This window comes from Drosophila sulfurigaster, chromosome 3 (assembly GCF_023558435.1).
Source record: "Drosophila sulfurigaster albostrigata strain 15112-1811.04 chromosome 3, ASM2355843v2, whole genome shotgun sequence".
In the NCBI taxonomy this organism is placed as follows: Eukaryota; Metazoa; Arthropoda; class Insecta; order Diptera; family Drosophilidae; genus Drosophila; species Drosophila sulfurigaster.
Window position 1 is genome coordinate 49,635,365 of NC_084883.1, and position 21,221 is coordinate 49,656,585.

The 21,221-nt window shown below is 45.8% G+C and overlaps 3 protein-coding genes across 4 annotated transcripts; 1 reads left to right on the forward strand and 2 right to left on the reverse strand.

Moving 5' to 3' along the window:
- Positions 1–111: 111 nt before the first annotated feature.
- On the reverse strand, positions 112–3,399 carry LOC133846235 (probable chitinase 2). Its single transcript, XM_062281065.1, has 5 exons — positions 3,235–3,399; positions 1,756–1,860; positions 1,521–1,685; positions 953–1,458; positions 112–888 (listed from the first exon to the last, which is right to left on the reverse strand). The coding sequence occupies exons 2-5, from the start codon at positions 1,823–1,825 to the stop codon at positions 208–210; spliced, it is 1,422 nt and encodes a 473-aa protein (XP_062137049.1). The 5' UTR covers positions 1,826–1,860; positions 3,235–3,399; the 3' UTR covers positions 112–207.
- A 645-nt stretch (positions 3,400–4,044) lies between these two features.
- Positions 4,045–7,796, forward strand: LOC133841866 (DDB1- and CUL4-associated factor 8). 2 transcript variants are annotated; one of them, XM_062274647.1, is made up of 7 exons: positions 4,049–4,123; positions 4,206–4,592; positions 4,651–5,188; positions 5,242–6,090; positions 6,670–6,812; positions 6,873–7,116; positions 7,185–7,796. In XM_062274647.1, exons 2-7 carry the CDS (start codon positions 4,369–4,371, stop codon positions 7,470–7,472), a joined length of 2,286 nt encoding a protein of 761 aa, XP_062130631.1. In that variant the 5' UTR covers positions 4,049–4,123; positions 4,206–4,368; the 3' UTR covers positions 7,473–7,796. The 2 variants fall into 2 exon arrangements, with proteins under 2 accessions (XP_062130632.1, XP_062130631.1); XM_062274648.1 differs by having other exon boundaries at positions 4,045–4,592; positions 5,242–6,048.
- Positions 7,797–8,072: 276 nt separating this feature from the next.
- Positions 8,073–21,188, reverse strand: LOC133844465 (dynein axonemal heavy chain 12). Its single transcript, XM_062278467.1, has 9 exons — positions 18,897–21,188; positions 18,662–18,842; positions 15,937–18,606; positions 15,564–15,878; positions 15,262–15,504; positions 14,116–15,201; positions 10,083–13,860; positions 9,596–9,915; positions 8,073–9,533 (listed from the first exon to the last, which is right to left on the reverse strand). Exons 1-9 carry the CDS (start codon positions 20,954–20,956, stop codon positions 8,304–8,306), a joined length of 11,883 nt encoding a protein of 3,960 aa, XP_062134451.1. The 5' UTR covers positions 20,957–21,188; the 3' UTR covers positions 8,073–8,303.
- Between the last annotated feature and the right edge of the window lie 33 nt (positions 21,189–21,221).

The window sequence follows — 21,221 nt, forward strand, 5'->3', positions numbered from 1 at the left end:
CGTTTTTAAGTGAACCAGGGCTACTGTAACAACTGCTTGAGCTGTGGTGCGATCAGCTGAGTGAAAGTTATCGACGCAACTGTCGTTTATCGAAACAACAACTGTTATGGATTTAAAATTAAATTTGGACTTTTATTACGCACGACTTGAAATGACTGCATTTGTGGGCAGCTGGAACAAAACAAAGATTTAAAAACTATGGCACACTTAATGTGCCAAACTCTGCAACAGCACATAGACAAAAGTGCAAGTTAAACTAAAACTAACAACAGCTGGTGCAGCATTTTTGCGATCCGCAACGCTGCCATGAGGAATTTCATTCTCAGAATCATCCGGAACAACAATTTCATCTGCAGCAATTTCCTCTAGCGCCAGCGTAGTTGCTTCATTGATGGTCCGAAGCAGAGGGTAGTTGTTATTCAGTCGCCTTGGCGCCGTTTTGACTAGTCGGAAATCGGCAAATGTATCCTCATCGAGCTCACACTCGCCCAGAAAGTCGTCGGTATCCACGGACCAAACCATAACGCCGGCCAAACGCTTGCGCATGGCAAACTTCACTTTGTTGGCAATTGATCGTGAGCTGTCGAACGTCACCACCTTCACCTCCTGGGTGAAAACACTACGTTCGGAACGTGCCAGCATTTGACTTGTCTGTCCGTCCCATTGCTTGGTCCAGCCAGAGGTCTTATTGCTCAGCGAAATGCAGATCTCGTTGTAGCCCAAGAAGCCATCCTCACGTGTGTAGGGTCCTTGGAAGCCAGCACCATCGCTGGCATCATCCAGCACTCCCTGCAAAGCAGTCTTAAAGGATCGTCCATAAAATGGCAAACCCAGCACCAGTTTGGAAGGTGGAGCACCTTGTTTCAGCAGATAATCTATGGTGAATTGCTGCAACAAATGATCGATAATTAGTCTGCGCTAAATGATTCGCAAATAGTCAACTCATGCTTACCACACTCAAAGGATCCACAGCAGGAGCCATTAGTGGCGCATTGTAGCCCACTTTGTGATCCCAACTGCCATGATAATCGTAGCACATGATGTGCAAAAAGTCCAGATAACGGGAAATCTGTCGCACATCGTAAGCCTGATCGATAACATTTTTGGCCGCACCAATTGCCGATGTCAACAGCAATCCATAGTTATCGAACTCCTCACGCAACTCCTTGGTCAGGGCAACGAAGTTCTCACGATCCCGCGGACTGCCGCCACGTTGTGTGGGATACTCCCAGTCGAGGTCCAAGCCATCGAAATTGTATTTGCGCACAAAGCTCGTCACCTGCTTGACGAACTGGCCACGCTGCAATGGGTTTGCCACAAGCGTGGAATAGTTCTTGGAACCCTCGTTCCAGCCGCCAATGGCCAGGCTAACCTTCAGATGCGGATGCGTATTTTTAAGCGCCGTCAAGCGCTCATAGCCACCCTTGCCGTATTCCTCTTTTAGGTCCTGCCACGGATCTGCAAACACATAAATTTGCATATTAATTACGACCATATGTTTGTTATACGATGCCACTTACCCAACGACTTGATGGCCGAGTGAACGATGTCGAGACCGGCAAAAGCGTAGATGGCATGTGTGCAAAGGCTGGGGTCAAAGTGTTCAATGGAATAGTCACCGGGCTTAGGGCGATACACAGCCCATGTGGAGATGTAGCAAACAACCACTTTGTCGTGTGCAGGTCCTGCAAATAGCGAAGATATTTGGTGTTTATTGCAACCCTCTTTTTGGTAACCACAATACTATTTTCTTACCTGTTCTGGCCGCAACTGAAGCCAACAAAAATATGCCCAGGAGCAGCGACAGCTGGAGCGGCAGCGTCATCGGAACTGACGTCGTGTGGCGCGAGGAGGAGCACGCTGCAATGAAGGGGAATGCGGAAGCAATGCTTTAAGTGAACTGCGTTCTTTGCCACAATGCAGCTAAGTGCACAAGATACAATGTATCTGCAAACTACAAGATACATTCAATTAAGCTCAATTGAGGCTTTAACTGAGCCGCGTCATCGTGCAAAGCGGCAGCTGAAAAGTGAAAGGCTTACAGAGAATCTAAGCAACCGGATGGATTCTTAGATGAATCATGCAGATATATATATAATATAAGAACTAACAGATCAAGTGAGACAACAAAGTAACGCCTAAAACAATGTTCACAAATATTCTTCTTATTGAGTGATCGAATTCTAAGAGTTCGCTGTGAACCAGTTGCAGCCTTCTAGACTTTACCCTTCTTGATAATTCAATCAGTTAGTCATTCTGTCATTACAACAAGAATCTTACATATCTTTCGTCATCAACTCGTAATGAAAGAAGACTCTTTGTTACTCTTTTGCTCAACCGGTCTCTCGGTATGGGCATACCCAACTAACCAATACCCTCACCTCATTGAAATGCATGGCATGTGGGTTGTGAAACCTGATTCTCAACTTTCGCTCGATCGCTCGCTAGGTTCCCAAGTCAATTCTTATGGTAAGTCAGCACTAACCAAGTGCATATAATCGTATTGAATTCAAGTTGACCAATATTATGAATACTCGCATCGAACAAGTATGATTCATCATACGCCTTTTTAAGTTGCGACTAAGTTCTGAATTTACGATCTGTTCACGTCTTTGTTGCCTTACATTATCATCGTCACGGTCCATTGAACGAACAACAATAACAAATATTTGCTGATAAGCAAACAACATAAATTGGCACTTAGGAAAAATTTGAAAAACTACAAAAGAAAACATAGTTGCGAAAAGAATTGTACGCCAAATTTCACTTTCCGGTTTTAATAGTTTTATTTGCCGTGTTTTTTTTTTTATTATTATTATTATTATAGTTGTTGCTTCTTTGTTTGAGTTTTGGTCGTTGCGTTTCATGATTGTTAATTTTTCGTATTTCTTATGAGGAAACCGGAATTGGCTTCACATCACGAGGCACAGACAAAAGGTAACTGCAAAACATGCGAAACCACGATTGAAAGATGCGACGAAAACGAAACCGAAAACGAGAAGAAAAAGTCAAACTAAAAAACCAGAACAACAGCTGAAGATTTACAGATCTCCCTCCACCACCCGTTCCACCCAATAGGCCAAGTTTACGTCTTTGGGCCACGCCTGCGCAACGTATCATTTGTGAGTGGAATTGGAAAGCCAATTAACACTGATATAACTTCACCCGACTACGCACTTGCCACTCTTGAGCTTAAACCTCATTAGTATAATGCTTGAAATTGTTTGCACGTACAAGTTAGTATTGTTTGTTGGCCTCAAGACGACGTGTTTTTTATTTGTTGTTTTCCTGTACGCTGTACGACAGCGACTTGAAATGAACGTTGTCGACGCGCGCGTTGCCACCAATAACTAAAACTTCGTGGAGCTGCTAAGACGGACAAGCTGCGAATTGGAACATGTAGTCAACCAAGCTGAGCCCGAACTCTACCCGAAGTCAAGAACACGCAAGCGACGAACACAGAGACGAGCCAGACTTGTCGAAGCAAAGAGTCGAGTTGAGTTGACTGCTTTAAAACTGTGGCGAGCACTGCTTGCTGTGAAGTGCGCATCATATAAGCAGTGCGTCTATTTTTTTCGTGGCTAAATAGTAAATACTATTTACCAAATAGTAATAATAGCGGCGCTGAGCACGCCATAGAAAACAAAAACTATGTATTATTTGTGAGGAGAGGAAATTTACAATTTCTTTATTTTTGAATTTGAATATCAACGAAAGAGGGAAACAATTATATACAAGGAGGCTAGTTTTATTTAAAATAAAAAGCACTTTGAAAATTACGCGCCCTTTTGGAAATATACTAAAGTACCATATGGAAACAAGTATATAGAATGAAAATCTGATCATTTATTCGGGCACACTCGAATGACAAGGAAAACATGTGCGAGATTGCCTTTGCATTTCAAGAAAAAAAAAACAACCTTTTTTACGCGCATTTTGGAAATTAATCTAATCTCTATAGAAGTGTTACCAGGGACAAATTTATTGTGTCTCTCCATTTTGGTATATCCCAATACTGTATGTTTGCATGGTCACACACCCACTCAGGTGTTAAATAAAACAGCTTTAATAAGCTCTTGTTTTATTTAAGAAACAAGAGTCTGAATACAACGTTCGATAATAAGTAAATTTATAATATTTTTGGCGATAAAAACTTTAATGTTTTGATATATGGTAACACCATTAATGGATCGATGTTTCTCCAGCTCACCAACCTGGTGAATATAGTCAACATCGTAGATCTACTTGCCCTAGTGAACAACAACAACAATCTAAACATAAACATTCGTGGAAATTTGTGCTGCGTACACATAGCAAACTAATCGAGCATAAAATAAAAAATACAAAAATAATCATATTGTCTGCAGCATGGACCAGGAAGAAGAAGCTGTAGCGGAACGCGCCGGTTCGTCAGCGTGCAAACGACAGAAGCGCAACAATTCCGCAGGCGACGCTGTTGATGGTGAAACTGAAACTGCGACTGACGCAGCAGCAGAGGAAGCACCAGCTGCTGCAGCGCCGGTAGCTGCATCGACTCCAGCGACAAATGTGGATGCATCCGCTTTATCTGAGATGGACATAATATTGCTTGGGTAAGTGAAAAGCGTGTTGCGTGGCTTGTTTTCATCATCGATTTTTACGACTTTGCAGTTTTGCGAAAAATAGAAAGGAGGCAGACAACGTCGCAAATAAACACAAAAACAATAATAACAACAGTGGGGCGGATGACAACACATTAGAAACGCAACCAACTAACGAGACTGCGCCGACATCATCTACAACAACAACAGTAACAGCAACAACGACAACAGATGCTAATGATGATGACGCAGTTGCCAGCGATGCAGCTGATGAACTGCAAGTTATTGATGTCGAGCCTGATTTTTCAGAGATGTTGTTCAATCGTCCGCGCATTCTTAGCACACGCTCTTACCGCTCTGTGCTAACGTCAAGCAGCAGTAGCAGCAACAGCAACGACAGCAGCCCTGCAAACGATGATCATAATTATTCGACTAACACAAGTGACACAAATGTCGACGATGACGATGTCGATGAGGTCGCCGATTCCTCGGACGCTGACGAACAAGAATCGCCGGTATTGGTGCCACCAGCAGATGACGACAGCAGCTCTGATTCGAGCATGGCCATCTGGAATCGTTATGAGACATCCAGCAATGATCCTGATTCCGTAAGTCAGCAATACACCAATAGAAAGCTAGTATTAAACATATTTGATTACAGGACGATGCCTATATACCGACGAATCCAAATGATAAGCTGCAAGTGGACACAGCTGTCGACAATATCATGGGCAAACCGAAGCCGGCGTATGGGTTAAATCTGGTGGATCAGCTAATGTATCGCGAGCACAATATTATGAATCGTATTGATTGGCGCGGCGGACACACTTCAGGCATGAATTTCATTCAAAACTATTATGGATCGCGTCAGGTGGTGGAGCGTATGTCGCTCACCAAGAATATGTCGTTCCATTTGGGCTGTGTTAACTCTTTGAATTTTAATCGTTCGGGCGATCTTTTATGCTCCGGCTCCGATGATCTCTCCATCATTGTGTGGGACTGGGCCAGTGGCAAGCCACGGCAAATCATACGCTCGGGCCACACGCTTAACATATTCCAAACGAAGTTCTTGGACAGCGCCGGCTGCCTGGACATCGTCTCCTCCAGTCGCGATGGTCAAGTGCGTCGTGCCGTCATCCCGCCATCGGGAGCTAGTAAAATCAAACCAATGCGTCTCTATAGTCACGCCGAAGCTGTGCACAAGCTGGTTGTAGTGCCGCACAGTCGCCATGAGATCATTAGCGTTGGTGAGGATGCGGCCGTTAAGCACTTTGATCTGCGTAACAACAAGGTGACATCAATGCTGCGTTGCACGGACAATAAGCGACGCGTGCGTCTCTTCAGCATTGCTCATCATCCGTTTGCGCCGGAGTTTTGTATCAGCGGATCGGATGATAAACTCCGGGTCTACGACAAGCGGCAGCTGAATAAACCCGTACACGAGATGACACCCAAAGATATTAAAGATGTAAGCCGAAATTGTTCAGGTTGCGGCGGGCGTTCAGGCTTGGTGCGCATTTCTTTTTATTTTTTTTGAGTTACTTTATTGTTTAATCAGAAAACTGGTAAACGTAGAATTTTATTTACTTTATTTTAGCATTTGAAACGATTATGGTTTCGCAAAGCAAAAAGTTAGTCTAATTATTGACATGCTTAGCAAACTTATGAGTATAGTAGTAGTAGTATAGTAATAATTTTTTATTAAATCTAAACTCAAGAATTTAAAACGCAAATCATAAAATTCATTAGAGATCATTATAGCTTATTAGTTGTCTATAGCTGCATAGAATACTAGTGTTGATATCTGCTTCTCATTTGCTCTAAATCTTTGAACTTAAATGCATTTTACATTATTGCTTAATGTTTTGAGACATTACATTGACATTTTGGTTGAAAACTTTTCAGAGCTCATTTAAAATAGCTCCAAATAGTGGCCAAACAAAAACAATGTATAATCGCTTCTTTTTTTATGAAATATTTCAGTTAATTTTCAGTAAAAATAAGCGACAATTGATGCGCATTTTAAAATTCTTTTTAAAACAAACTTGTATATACTTTGACTTAAATTTTCTTTATTTCTTGTGTGCAGGAAAAGATTACACAGATTACATGCGCCGTGTACAATCACAGCGGCAGCGAGATTCTCGCATCCTACAGCGATGCGGGCATCTATCTCTATGACAGTCGCAACTACAAGGATGGCGAATACTTGCACTCCTACGAAGGTCATATGTAAGTCGAAACTATGTGTTTTTGAGAGTCTGATTTAGTTATTTTATTTTTGCTTTACAGTAATAGTCGCACTATTAAAGGTGTCAACTTCTTTGGACCACGTTCTGAGTACGTGGTTAGCGGCAGCGACTGTGGCAACATTTTCTTTTGGGATAAGAACACTGAGGCTGTGATCAACTTAAAGAAGGGCGATCTTTCTGGCGTTGTCAATTGCTTGGAACCGCATCCATGGATGCCTGTGCTGGCCACTTCGGGATTGGAGCACAAAGTCAAGATTTGGACACCTTCTGGCTTGCCAGAAGCTGTAAGTTTTAGCCAGTTTCTCTTTCGATATTGTGTTTTATTTTTCATCATTATTCGATTGCACTACAGTTGCCCAAACCGGAAGTACTCAAGGAAACGTTGCAGCGCAACTTTAGGCGTAGCATTCTGGATCTGGGCGAGTTTGATATCAATCACATACACTACTTTATACGCCAGCTCATCGATCCTCGTCTCGGTAGCTCAGCTGGAGCTCGCGCGGGTGCCGATCCGGCAAGGAGATACAGTAGTAGCAGTAGTGACAGCAGCAGTAATCCAAATTCACCGCCTGGTGGTGGTGGACAACCAAGTAGCTCGGATGAAGGAAATCCCAATCCAATGGGCTGCAACACTCAATGATTTTTATAACACACCAACCACACCCACACACACAGTCTCCAAAGCCGAATTTTTGTACATTTTAGTTTGATGGCTTTGTTGTTTTGTTTTTGTAATGGACTTGAGAAGTCCTCCAGGAGCCATGCGTACACACACGAAATTGAAAACGGTTCAACAAAAGCATACACATGTGTATGCTGTTTTTAATTTGTATCTATGTGCTTGAGACTATCTCAATGCTTTGCGTTTCGAAATCTGTGAATATACAAATAAGCGCGCCTATATTCTAATATTGAAGATTAACACATGTAAAGGAATATATGAATGTTTCATTCAGTTGTATAATTGCGTCTACTTTCATTTAATGTGCTGCAAATTTAAATCAAAAGGTTTACTGTCCAAAATGCAACGATTCCTGATGGGATCGTATACAATTTAAGCCATACATAGGCAACTCATATGAGATATGTTTTGGTATATGTTTTCCAAAGAAATACCCATTTATAATATCTTGCATAGACCTTTTTTGAAAGTCCTTGTGTCAGTGACAGTTGGAAGACATTACATAATATAATTAGAAGCATAACCAATAATGTTTGCCGTAAAAACAAACCAAAGATCTAAATTTAAAATCCAAATTTTGCAGTCTGATTTAACGAGCTCAATTCGTGTGAGCTTCACGTGTCTTTTTAATTACAAAGCGTCTCGGAAGCTGTGAATACATAAATAAGCGTGCTTATATGCTAATTTTGAAGAATGTCTTGTGTTAACAAACAGACACGCATTAAGGAACAGATACAGCTACAGCTACAAGTCGTGTCTCTCTCCTTGGGAGTTCATTCCATTCACTCTTTAGTCATTCGTCTGGCAAATGAGAGCAACGCTGCGCTTAACCCAATGCGATGCCTTAACCTGTGTGTTGAGCAGCAATGGAACCACATAATTAGTTGAGTGTCCAGTTGTCGATAGTGTGCCACGACGCTCGGCAGTCTTGTAAAGTGGACAACGATAACGTGATCCCTCTGTAAGCTCACTTAGTGTAACGGGACGGAAATAAATGGCCGGCATTGTGTACATTAAAATCTTGGGCAACTGTTCCACAAGCATATTTTGTTCCCAGTGCCAACGGGCGCCCTCCAGAAACAGTCCATTGCAAAAGACACCATCGTCTGGCGGCGACGTCTTCGTTTCCACCTTTAGCACATCGTAGTCAAAGGTGAGCGTATCAATGGGTATCTTGTATTTCCGGGCATAATTCTGCATGGCACCGGTGAGAAACGCTTGGGTGAAGAAGAATCCCGAGAGCCAGAAAGTGGGTGGCTTGCCAACGCGATGCCATTGATGCAACCAATTGAGACGCTTGTACAAATCCTGAACATAGGAGCCCAATGGTTTGAGGCACGGATACGATTTGCCCATCCACTTGAGTGGTATGCGATTGTATTTCATGGCAACCATGACATTCTCCAGATCGGGTGTCATCACTATGATACCCTTGATACCCATGGCCAGGTCACGACACGAGGCACGAATTTCCTTTTGCAGCTTGAGGAAACGTTCCATTTCCTGCACAACCACAGTGTTCATCGATTCGTTGTAGTCTACAGGATATTTCTCAGCCGCACCCTCGATATCCATGTCCGGGGGCATTTCCGTTTCGATCTGTTTAATGGTATCCAGCACCATTTGCTCGGGACTGACGCCTCCACCAGCTTGCCCAGCGGCCTCGCTGCCCAGTAACAATATCATGGAATCCAGCAATGTTTTCGTTGTCTGCAAATCACGCGTAATGCCGGAATTTGCATGCAAACCATAGACTTCGGGCGGTGCCAGCGATGGCATGCTTTCGTCCAGATAACGCAGGATCTCACGATGCTCCGTCTTGCGTGGCAATATATAACGATCATCGTTGGCGAAACGATATCGCAGATCGGACACCACGCCCGCGTTGCAAAAGTCCGCCAGTATGGTGACAATTGCACGTCTATCCCAATTATCCGTGACACGTCCGCCGTAATTGCATTCGCTAGTCAAATACGAGATGGCATCGTAAGGCACATGTTCGTATTGATTGAGCAGCATCTATGAAGAGAGAAGAGAGCATAATAAGTTTATTTCAGCATCATCATTGACGTCTTACTTACACTCAGCTGCAGCACAGAGATTTGCAAATCAGACTCATTGAACCCGTATGGTATATTCCAACCCAATGGTCCGTACTTGCGTCGTTCCTGCACGACGGCATGGAAGAAACAGATACCGAACAGCAGCCTGGTAAAAGCACGATCCTGCTTGGCGCAACCCAAATAGAATTCAGGTTCATTGATGGGCTCCGAGTTGTAAGAACGCATTAGATTCTCTCGCAGACCAGTCGGCGGTTCATTCGTCATTTTTACACCATTCTGAAGGATTGTCACAGGGAACTGTGGCGTGGGATATGCCGTAAGCCAAATGCGGAAATTCGCTGCAAGTCAAAGTGAAATGTTAGACAAAAAGGAAATTTACAATGTAGTTATGTCAGGTTTGAAAACCTCTTGAAAGAATGACGAATAAGTATAAGTACTAACGAAACATAAAGACTTGACGTATACTTAATATTCTACTGCTTGTTTTCTCTAACTACTGACTCACCTTGTGTATTGAATGTGTCCATGTTCTCCCAGAGATACTCCAGAGTAGACATCCACGAGGCGGCCAAGTGACAGTTCTGCAAACACACCCAATAGCCCATCTCCTGGGCATTCTTAATCAGCGCCGTCGCAATGGGACCTTGTCCCTGGCCCAGCGAGATGCTCTGGAATGATTCCTCTTGTCCCATCTTCTCGGCAAACACCAACAACGAACCCAGTGGATCAGCGCCAGGCGACAGAATAAAGACGAGCGGTGTGAGCGCTGTAGAATCAGCGTACGATTTGGATATATCGAACTCGGGCGGGGAGACATACTGCTCCCCAATGGTTTGGGCAATAAAGTTGCGCACGCCCAGGAAGACAGAATCGGGACGAAGCGCCTTGAGCACAATAATCTTCTCAAAGGCTGTGGTCTTGTCATGCCACGGAGCTGGCAGCGGTTGCAGCTCTGGCGAGGCGTGATCATAGATGGCCTGCCAAGCGGACAGATTGCTACGAAATGAGCTGACAATGCCGTTGAGCTCTTTCAGTTCCTCCAGACGCAGCACATTCAACCAGACTATGTCCGTAATCCAGCTGGGATCGGGATTGGGTGGCAAATTGCTCGACTCCTTGGCGTTAGTCAGCAAATGCGACAGATGACGCATCTCCACCTGGCCAGTACCAAGCAGAATACGTGCCGTCAGTATGAAGGAGAAGAGCAGTTTATCCTTCTCGAAGATGGAGCGACAAACGTTGTTATACAGATTTTTGGTGAAGCCATCCACCAGGAATTTGATGCGACGCGGCAAGTCCTTCGACTTGTTGGCCGTCTCAATGGAGTACATGTAGAGATTGATGTACCAATTGAGGGAAAATTGATACATGGGATCAATGTTGGGCAGATCAGTGATCGAGTAATAGAGTATCGAGGAATGCACCGCAACTGGTTTGTAGTTGAGACGGAATGCCTCAATTTTGGCCGAAGTTTCTTTGGCTGCCTCCTGTTTCTCTGTAATATCTTTGGAGAGCGTCTTCGAGTCAGCCAATATTAAGATAGCTGCCTCGTTCTCCAGTATATCACCCTCGCTGGAAGTTAAGGTCTTCAGTATCATGTTCTCGGCATCGAGCAAGGCGCCTTTGTTAGCCGCTGCCTCCGAGGTGAGCATGATGCGCAATTCCTGCAGATCGGGACGCTCCTTGGCCACCACAATGCTCAGAAGCTGATCCATCAGTGCGTTCTGTGTGAGCGCAAAATTAATCACTGTCACCTTGTTGAATGTCTCGGGCAGAAAGTGTGGATTACGCAGATTGCACGTCATATAGAGACGGAAATTGGGCGATACTGGCACAACATTCTCCCCGAGACTAATGTGCTTGATGCCGCCCTGCAAAAAGGTCTGCCGCATAAGTATCGGGTCGAGTGGCACCTCTAGCTCCTCCTGCACATTCTCAATGATCACTGGGGAACCGTATTCCAGAGCATCGGCAATGATCTTCATGTAGTTGCTCTGATTAAACTTGACGCAATTCAAGCGATTCTTGCGCTCCATATTCTTGAGCCAATTGTTGGCCTGACCCTGTGGATCAATGAACAAACTGTAACGACTGGAATTGGCCGAGATGATGGCATTCTCGCTGGAGAACTCATCGTTGGGCAGTCCATCCAGCTGCCAGTTTTGTATGGTGACATCGAGACCAAGCACCGCAGTGATGGAATATTTGCTGGAGCAGGGAATCTGCAGTTCGTTGCACTTCTTGAACCAATCGCTCACACAATTATAGCGATATTGTAGATTAACAGCCGAGAGATAGGCAATGATGCCGCAAGAGATGAGCACATCTCCGGGCAAATGATCATACAGATCCTGTAGATCATCGGCTGCTTTGTTCCAACGCGACTTCTCGCCACCCAAACCTCCGATTAAAGCCTCAGCGCGCAGCAACTTGTTGCGACAATTCTCAGCATGCTGCTCGGTGCGTTTCATCTCCTCGTTAGCCTTGTCCAGTTCAATGTTGAGCAAAGCAACCTTTTCCTCTAACGCCGCAGCCATGGCACGCTTCTCCGCCAGAAATGCCATTGTATCAGCGTATTCCTTTTCGGCTGCTGCCAGTTTCGCCTTTTTGGGCGCCACCACTTTGGCCACATCGTCGTACATGTCCATGGCAATGATCCATTGGCACAGACCTTTCGCAGCGCTCGACGCCTTGGCCACCACCTTGGGATCAAAGTCCTTGTTCGGTATGAACTCTTTACGAATGCGTTTGATCGTCTCCACTGGTATGTTGTCCTTGTCGAACTCACGCAGCGAGGGCAGGAAATTCATGTCACCCAGAATACGCTTACTGGGACCCCAATAATCGTTGACCATCTTACCCGAAGCGGGATCAGGTATGCGCTCCGGTGGCAAACCCTTCATTACACACACCGCTGCCATGACTAGCTTGATCACAGGCGGTGGATTCTTCATTGACTTCACGAGCGTAATGTCCGCTGGTTTCAGTGTGTTGAGCGCGGCCAGCGCATCCTCCAGCACCGGTATCGCCTTGGCCAAATCCTTTTCGCACTCACCCTTGAGCACCTGCGCTGCCTCGGCCTGCACCGAGGCGACCTCTTCATCTCGTTTCACTTGCTCCGCGGCAGCATTGGCAGCGAGCGTTTCCTTGCTGATCTCCAGCATCATTTTGCGTGATGCCTCCGCCAAGGCAACCAACTTGGGTTGCAATGCATTCAAATCACGTTGCATAATCGAAATAGCAGCTGCGGCGGCTGCCAAAGTATCCAGGCCACCAATGTAGCGCATTTTGGCCTGCATTGTTTCCTTTTGCTTGCGCTCGATGAGCGTCTGAAACGAACGAATCAGCTCAATGAACGAGGCATTCGTCTGGTAGATGTGACGTCCTGACATTTGGCAGAAAGCACGCGTCACCTTGGCAGCGGTTGTGTGGAAATACTGGCAGGTATCCATGATGGCCATTTTGATCTCTTCGGAGGGCACATTCACATCCACCAGTGACATCTTGGCAATCATTTGCAACGCCTCCTCCGGCCAACTGTCGTACCAATCGATGGTGCAGCAATTCACCAGCGAGGGATACAAACGCACCCGAGTACGCAAGGCATCGCCAATCGGCGAGAAACTGAGCACAATGTGCAGCTTTTGCTTGCAACGATTCACAAAGAACGAGAAGACTTGCAGCGGTGAGACATCAATGTTCCGATTGCCGCCCTGCGCAGCGAGACGCACCATCTCGAGCACTTCCTGCTTCTCGTCGATGGGAAAGATGTTGGGCACCTCGCCTTGGTTCAGCAGACAGTCAATGTCCTGCAGAAACAATTCCATTTTGATTTGATTCTCGGTTATGAGGAATGTAGTGTGTTTGTTCATCCCGCCAGCTTCCTTTAGTATGGCTTTGATGTCGTCATGCCATTCATTGGCGCCATAGCTTTTCGTAATCTCTGGCTGAAAGAACGATGTCTGCACCATATTGGTGGCCAGTTTTGTGAGAGATTGTCGCCCTGAGCCGCCCAAACCAATCAGCAATGCGCTGGCTCCTTGTATCGAAATGATGCGGCAGATGCGATTCAAGTGCAGCATCGCAAAAGTGAAGAGTGTTATGTCCATTTTCGAGCGACGCGTTGAATTGTAATCCTCCAGACTGGTCACGGCCAGCTTGTGAAACACCTCCATGTTAGGCACCTCCTCGTAGCGTCGCTCGTCCGGTTCGCTGTCCTCGTCAAAGTACATGCCAAAGAATATGCTGTTGGCGGCCTCCATGGTGAAGACAGCATCATCGCCCTGCGCGAAAGGAAAACATGGTAATTAGAACATTATAATTAAGGTATTCCGGTGAGTTTGATTATGGCAAATGGCTTAGGACTATTTAAAATGTCAATAGTGTTAGCGCCATTTCAGCGTGAAATAGAGAAGGCACATTAAAATGTACACTTGGACTTTAAGGACTTTAGTTGCTGAAGAATTTAGAGAGTACAATTCATAACCTGACCTACAAAAAACTATCCATCTGTTTTTGAAACAGCAATCGTCACTCACCGTGCAATACTTCTCAAACACAGTCTCGACTTTATCCTTAAAATTTGTCTTAAGGCATTCGTTGAGCTTCTCAAACATCCATTTGCGATCGATGTCATCCACAAGGCGATCGTAGAAGACTCGCATGGCCTCATGATACCAGACACGCACCAACATCTTCTTATCAGTCACCGACTCCTTGCGCACCAGCGTGCAACCAGTGACAACGCGAGCCATGTCCCGCAAATTGAAGATGTAATGCGATTTGGCGGGTGTGGCACGCACCTCGGACTGCACGCTCTTGTAAATGCTTTGTGTCGCAGCCACAATTTGATTGGTCACCACAAACACATCTTGTCCATGTCCCGAGCGACGAAAACCATTCAGGGAGACATTGAGAAAGATGCGATACATGGTGTCATCACTGAAAGTGTTAATGGAGTAGACATGGAAGTGATTAAGGAAGCGCGCATAGACATCCTGACGACTGCCACCAGGCAGACCACAAGCGCACATTATGAGCACATTATTGATCCAGATCTTGGAGCTATCCTTCAGATCGTACACATGGCCGTAGTCAAAGTACTGACGCAACAGTTCCAGGGGAGGTTGAGCCCCATACACTTCCTTTACCGGCATATTCATGTCGTCCACAAAGAGTATGCTCTGCATGCCTTTGGGCGGACCATAGATGCCACGCTTCCACTTCTGCAGCTTGGCAATGATCTGTTCCTGAGTATTGTTCGCTGATATCATCACGGTAAACGTAATGAACCCGGTTTCGTACTCATCCGGATTCAGTTTGTTCATCAAATAGTTCTGTATGTAAACGCTCTTCCCTGTACCTGTGGGTCCGACTAGCAGCATACGTTTCTTGTGCTTCACGTGCATCTGCAGCAGATGAATGTAGCGAGCCGTGTCCACAGTGGGCACAATCACGCCGGTCTTGGTTTCCTCCACATCCATGCGCTTGGCCAACTCCGGCCAATAACGCCAATTACCGCGCTGCTTAAAGACAAACATGTAGTCCACAATCTGTCCCTCAAGTGGCGGCGTCACTTCCATTTTGCCCAGCGATGGCGGCGTCTCTGCTTCATTCTCATATATCTAAGAATGTGTGGAAAACTTGCATAAATTGATAAGCAGCATTTTCCTATGTTTACTTACGCTCTTGAGAAAAGCATCGAATTTCTCCCGGGATTCTGTGTTGAGCACTCCCCCAACGCCCCACGATAAGGCGAACAGCATGGCTGCCTGTATGTGGCCCACAATATACTTCTCATAATCCTCGGGATTCTCCTCGATGGCTTCGTCCAGCAGCATGTCGATCAGATCAAACGTGGTCAGCATACAATTGAATTCCCCGGGACGTATGAATTGCGTGCAATGGCGACGCACGAAAGTTTGACACTGTCAACGAGTTGAATCAATACTTGAAATTAAGTATCTTTTTAATGATTATCACTTACCGGCACCAGCAGCCAACTAAGCATGGTGAGCATATATTTCACATTATCCGCATCCGCCCAACGTGGATCGGCTTTTTTCAGCCAGGTGTTGGCAAATGAACGCCAACCTAGCGTGGCAGGCTCCATGTAGATCATGCCACAGCGTGACACTGTAGCGGGTGAAGCTTGCGCCAGATCCATGACCTCAAACACCATGGACATCTCGTTGGACATGGTAATCACCTCACCACTGGTTAAGCACAGCTTCTTATTATCATCCAGCACAGTGTTCATATTCTCAATCCACACTGCGTCCACAGGACCATCAAATATGACCTAAGATAAAACATAAATATGATCAGAAAGAATTAGACTATACCTTTCCTTGACTTACCCATTTTCTGTCTGGCGTTGGCGTCATGGCGAAATCTCGAAAGATGCGCGCCACCAAACCATCTGTCCATTCATAAGATATAGGATCAAAGGAGCCATACAGCTGATTCATGGTAATCGACTTGGGATTCATAATGCCCATTTGCACATGCTGAAAATAGGGACTCATCGCAGGCGCTTTAATCTTTAGAGCCGAAAGTATCTTGGCCAGCACCTGCAACGTCTTGGACTTGCCAGAAAGTGGTTCACCCACCAACATGAAGCCATGACGCACAATAATCATCTCGAATGTTTGTATGACTTTCACCAGAAAACTGGGCGCTGGCTCGAGTATCTCCTCCTGACAGACGCGTTTGAATTCCTTTTCCATGAGCGTGTAATCAATGTGGGGCAACTTGATGCCTGGGAAAATGTCGGAGATGATGCCCTCAAAGAGTGGCACATCAAACGACAAGAACTTGGGTAAATTGACATCGATCAAGCTGCGCAACAACAAGATGTCCTCAACCTCATCCGGATACTGCTTCTTAATGTTGCCACAAGCCGAGAGCACCGTCTTCACCGCTCGCATGCCGTAATCGTAGTGATTCTGACTGGACAACTGTTCCGAGCACAGACGATAAGTGGTCACAATTTTAACGGCCAGCTTGCGAGCATCTACAAAGCCATAGGAGTACAGAGAGATCTCACCAATCATGGCATAATCTGGCACCATCATGGCCACGGAACGGAACAACACTTTTAAATTATCGGGCAACTCGGAACGACCCGCATAGCCGGGATTCATTGTGATGCAGACATAGCAGGCGGGATTCAGCACCAATTCGGTGCCCTCAAACATAAACTTGGCCACATTGGCGCGCACCGCTTGAATGATCAATAGAATCTGTTGAGCGACCACCGAAAGCACCTCCAACTCAATGCGATTGAACTCATCGAAGCATGCCCAGGCGCCACACGATGCCAGTCCCTTGAAAAACTTGCCCATGGCCTTGTAATCGAGACCGTCGCTGCAATTGAACACTTTGCACTGCACAGCCAAAGCCTTAGCCAAATCCTTAGTGGTTTCTGTTTTTCCTGTTCCCGCAGGTCCTTCGGGTGCACCATTCAAATGCAGCTGATAGGCGCCAACCAAAGTACGATAGCAACGATCGGTGAGCGGTGTGATGACCAGACGGTCCGAGTTGCCCAAATATTCGTTGGCAAACGGAACTGTGGCATTAATGATCCGCACTAGCATCGTAGAATCCTCCCAGTAGTAACGCATCTGCGCGAGCCACTGGAAATCGAACTCGCTGCTAATTTTGAGACGTATCAACTCCTCAGTCACATCCTTGGCATGCACATCGATGACAATCAGCGATTTAATGGTGATTCTATTCAGATTACTAATCACAGGCGATCTCACAAGTGTGACAATATCATTGAGTTCCTTGGTCAGTTCACCGAAAAAGTGATTCATCACCGTCTGATTGCCGCCGTAGCTGCGACGCAGACAGCTGTGCATGCGAGACGCCCAATAGACCTGAGAAACGGCCAGTACAACCATCTGAGGCCACTCCAACACCCACTCGTTGCGTTTGACCGTCGGATAGTGTCCGTAGGAGAGTTCGCTCTCGTTGCGCACTGCTTTTAGCATCTCTTCCTCGACGCCAACCAACCATTTCTCAACGCTGCCACCGGCAGCCACCGTCGAGATCTGTTCGAGAAACTTGATGTGCTCCTTGTCGCTGCTAATCATGGCCAGTACATTTTTGCCTGCATCGAATTCGAGTATGTTGATTCCCTCAAAGCATTTACTTAAATGTGGCTGCACACGCAGCGGATCCTTGGTCTCTGAGAGGATTTCGAGCATTTCATCGTTGGCCAGAAAGAAGAAACGCGGAAAGTAGAGACGCTTTTTCTCCAGATAGTTGCTCACACCCGTTGATATGTCCTCCAGCAGCTCGTTGGCTTTCTGCAGCGCTTCAAGCAACCCCGAAACAGGCGCAGTTTCCATGACAAGCGGATTGCGCAGCACTAAACCCATATTTCTCGTATACGTCTGCTCCACAATGGTAAAGAGTCTGCCCTCCTCGGGCATCTGAGCTACAATATCCTTAGAGGAGAAGATAGGCAGCAGATATAGGTAGTTCACCTGCACCTTGCCCCACTGATCCAAAGTCTCGTTGACACGCATAATCTTTTCATACCAGGCGCGCACTTCCTCCTCGCAGGGCTTCATAAATGCCGAACCACGCATGGCCAGAGTTTTGAGTATGTGATCGTCCAGCAGCGCCTGTATGTCGTCCAGACTCGAAAGTATGGTGACGCCTGTCTCCTTGTATGGTCCAGTGGGAAAGGTTTTGTTCTCCCACTCCTTGATCATGATCTGGAGATTGTTCCACAGCTGCAGCTCCTTGTTAGCGCTAATGCTGATAATCTCAAACTGATCGAGCACATTGTCCAGGCCAGAGTTCAGTATCTTACGCAGCGTTGTGCCAGCATCTGGCGTAATATCGAAGCCAGCTATTTCAGACATTTCCTTCCAATGACGTTTGCGTAAAGCGGGATTACACAGCGTGTTAACAATGAAGACGCCAATGGTAAAGTCTTTGATGGACTTGATCATGGAAGCGCATAAGCGCAACGGCACCGGATGCTTCTCCGGATCGGGATCTTCAGTTTGTCCCTAAAGTTATTAATTAATATATCAACTGCAAACTTAATACTGTAATATAGTTTACCTTAAATTTGCAGACGGGATCCTCGACCATGTCCTGTTTGATCTTAATGCGATAATACTTTTGATTCTTTTGGAATTCCTTGAGATAATCATCAGTTGTGGTCTCCACAAATTTGGGCTCCAGATACTCAAAAGGTCCGTCAGTCCACACGCTTAAATAGCGCTGCCATTCAATGCAAAGTCTAAAAGATACAGATAAGTTAAAAGATAATTTAAAAATATAAATGACAACTCACTTCATGAGCTCAGCAAAGGGATACACAAATCCCTTGATGATCTGCAACGTTGGATACTCTGTTTGATTAACCTTGAACAGTTTCTCCTCCTTGTTGATCCATGCCACATAATCATCAAAAGTCTTCAATTGATCGATAAAGTTTTGCAGTATAATGTACGATTCCCGAAACTTTTCTGGTCTGCTCATGTCATCAATGACCCCTAGTTTGGGAAGCATCTCTTGTATGTCTGTATTGAGCTTCTTTACAACCTCCTGCAGATGCTCCTCGAAGAGGAACTTATAGTGCTCCTGCTGCGAGGCATTATAGTCACAGATGTCATTGATATCCTTGATCCAGTTGATGGTGCGTATGGTCAAATCAAAATGATACTTGGACATCTGGGTGAGCTCCACAATATTGGTGCCCACCTGCAGGCAATACTGAATGCGATCCGTGAGCTCTGCTAGCTTATCCTTTTTCACATAGATCATGTACTCGGCACTTTCGAGCAGTTCCTCCGTGGACTTTGGTATGAGCAATGCTTTATCCTTGATCTTTTCGAATTCAGCGCATATCTCCTCCTCAGCCTTGATATGCACACTGATGATAATACCCGTGATATCGGCAATCAAACTCTCAGCCAGACTGCGCAATCCTTGGATGGCTGGCTCATTGTCCACGACGGCCATCTCAAAGTAATCAGTGGCCGGTTCACTGCACAGCATATTGATGTACTCATAATACTTGTTGATGCGAGCAAAGTACTCCTCGAACTCGTGGGGTTCCTCAAGGAATTGCAGCAAAGCATCGCGCTCCTCGTTCGAATAGAGACCAAAGTATTTCTCGCGATAGCCTTCGATGTAGTCCGTAAGTTGTGAGTAGGTGGCCACAATGATGTCTTGCACACGATGTATGACATCTTTGACATAATTCTCATTCATCTCGATCTTGAGATAATCATTCACCTGAGTATAAGTGGTCAGCGTATCCACCTGCGGTTGCAGCGCCTCCATGCGATAGCCCACCATTGAAATTTCCGTTACAATCTCGCCAAAGGTAGCTTGAATATTATAGATATTGGGACGCATATCCAAGCCATCCTCCGCATCACTCCAACAGAGTGATAGCCGGAACACGGGCATGGTGCGTGGCGAGCTGCAAACACGGCACAGTTCATCAAAGGTGCGCAACTTCATGTTGTTCACCTCGCGATTCATTAGACCCTCCAGACCGTTCCAGGCACGCTTCCACACATTCATGGGCATGACACGTTTGCGCAGCATGCGTTTCAGCACCAGAACCAAACGAGTGTACCACGTCCAGCGCAGGAATGTGTTCACCTTGTCCAGCTGATTCTGTATGTACTTACGATAGAACTTGTAGGACAACGCCTCCCTGCCACAGAGACCCATTTGCTGCTGTTGGGCTCCCATGCTACTCACGTAGCTAAAATTGCAGGCGAACTCCGGCAGCTCCAGCACCGAGATACTGAGCACCACACGCATGGGCAGCTGGAGGATGAGCAGCTTCTGTGAGATCTTGCGACGATTCTCCAGATACACCTTATAGTTGGGCGAACGTCCGGGTAGCTTGAAATGGAAATCGGCTCGTGGTAATTCAAACATGGTCGGATCCTCATCGGAGAACTCGGGATGCAACAGAATGTTCTTCATGCTGTAGATCTTCATTAGGCGATCGTATTCTTCGTGCACCTCCTTCATATAGGCATTCACCAGTTCTGGATATTTGTTCTTCAGTCGATCCGAGGCGAAACTCAGAATTTTTGCCTCCGTCTTTTGCAGCATGCGCGGCACAATTATTTTACGCACCTCACGCCGCAAATTGTCCACGTAGTGAGATTGGGGCAGTGGACGTATCTCTGGATCTGGTGGCAATTGTTTCTTGGCCAATTTCACCTTCAAGTCGGCAGCGCGCTGCTTTAGAAATGTAAAATGGCGTCGCTCGTGCACATCGGAGATGCGAAAGGTTAGAAGCGGATTCTTCATATACGGTTCATTGTCGTACTTGGTAATGTCCGATGGCGGGCGGTGCATCCGCTCCAACTTGCGGCTAAACATCTTGCCGGCGTCTCCTCCTAGTACTTGCTCCTGCTGCTCCTTATCATAGGCAAAAAATATATATTTTAGTAGCAGCAGCAGCAAAATTGTAGCCTCACATTTGATTAGAAACTCTTGTTATCCGTTACTAGGCGACTTTTCATAATTGTTTTCTTTTTTACTTTGTTTTGTTTACCATGTTCGCCGCGTAAACAAACTATCACCAAGTTTTGGTTGTTGCTACATTCTTGTCACACAAACTTTTGTTTATTTTTATTCTGCACTG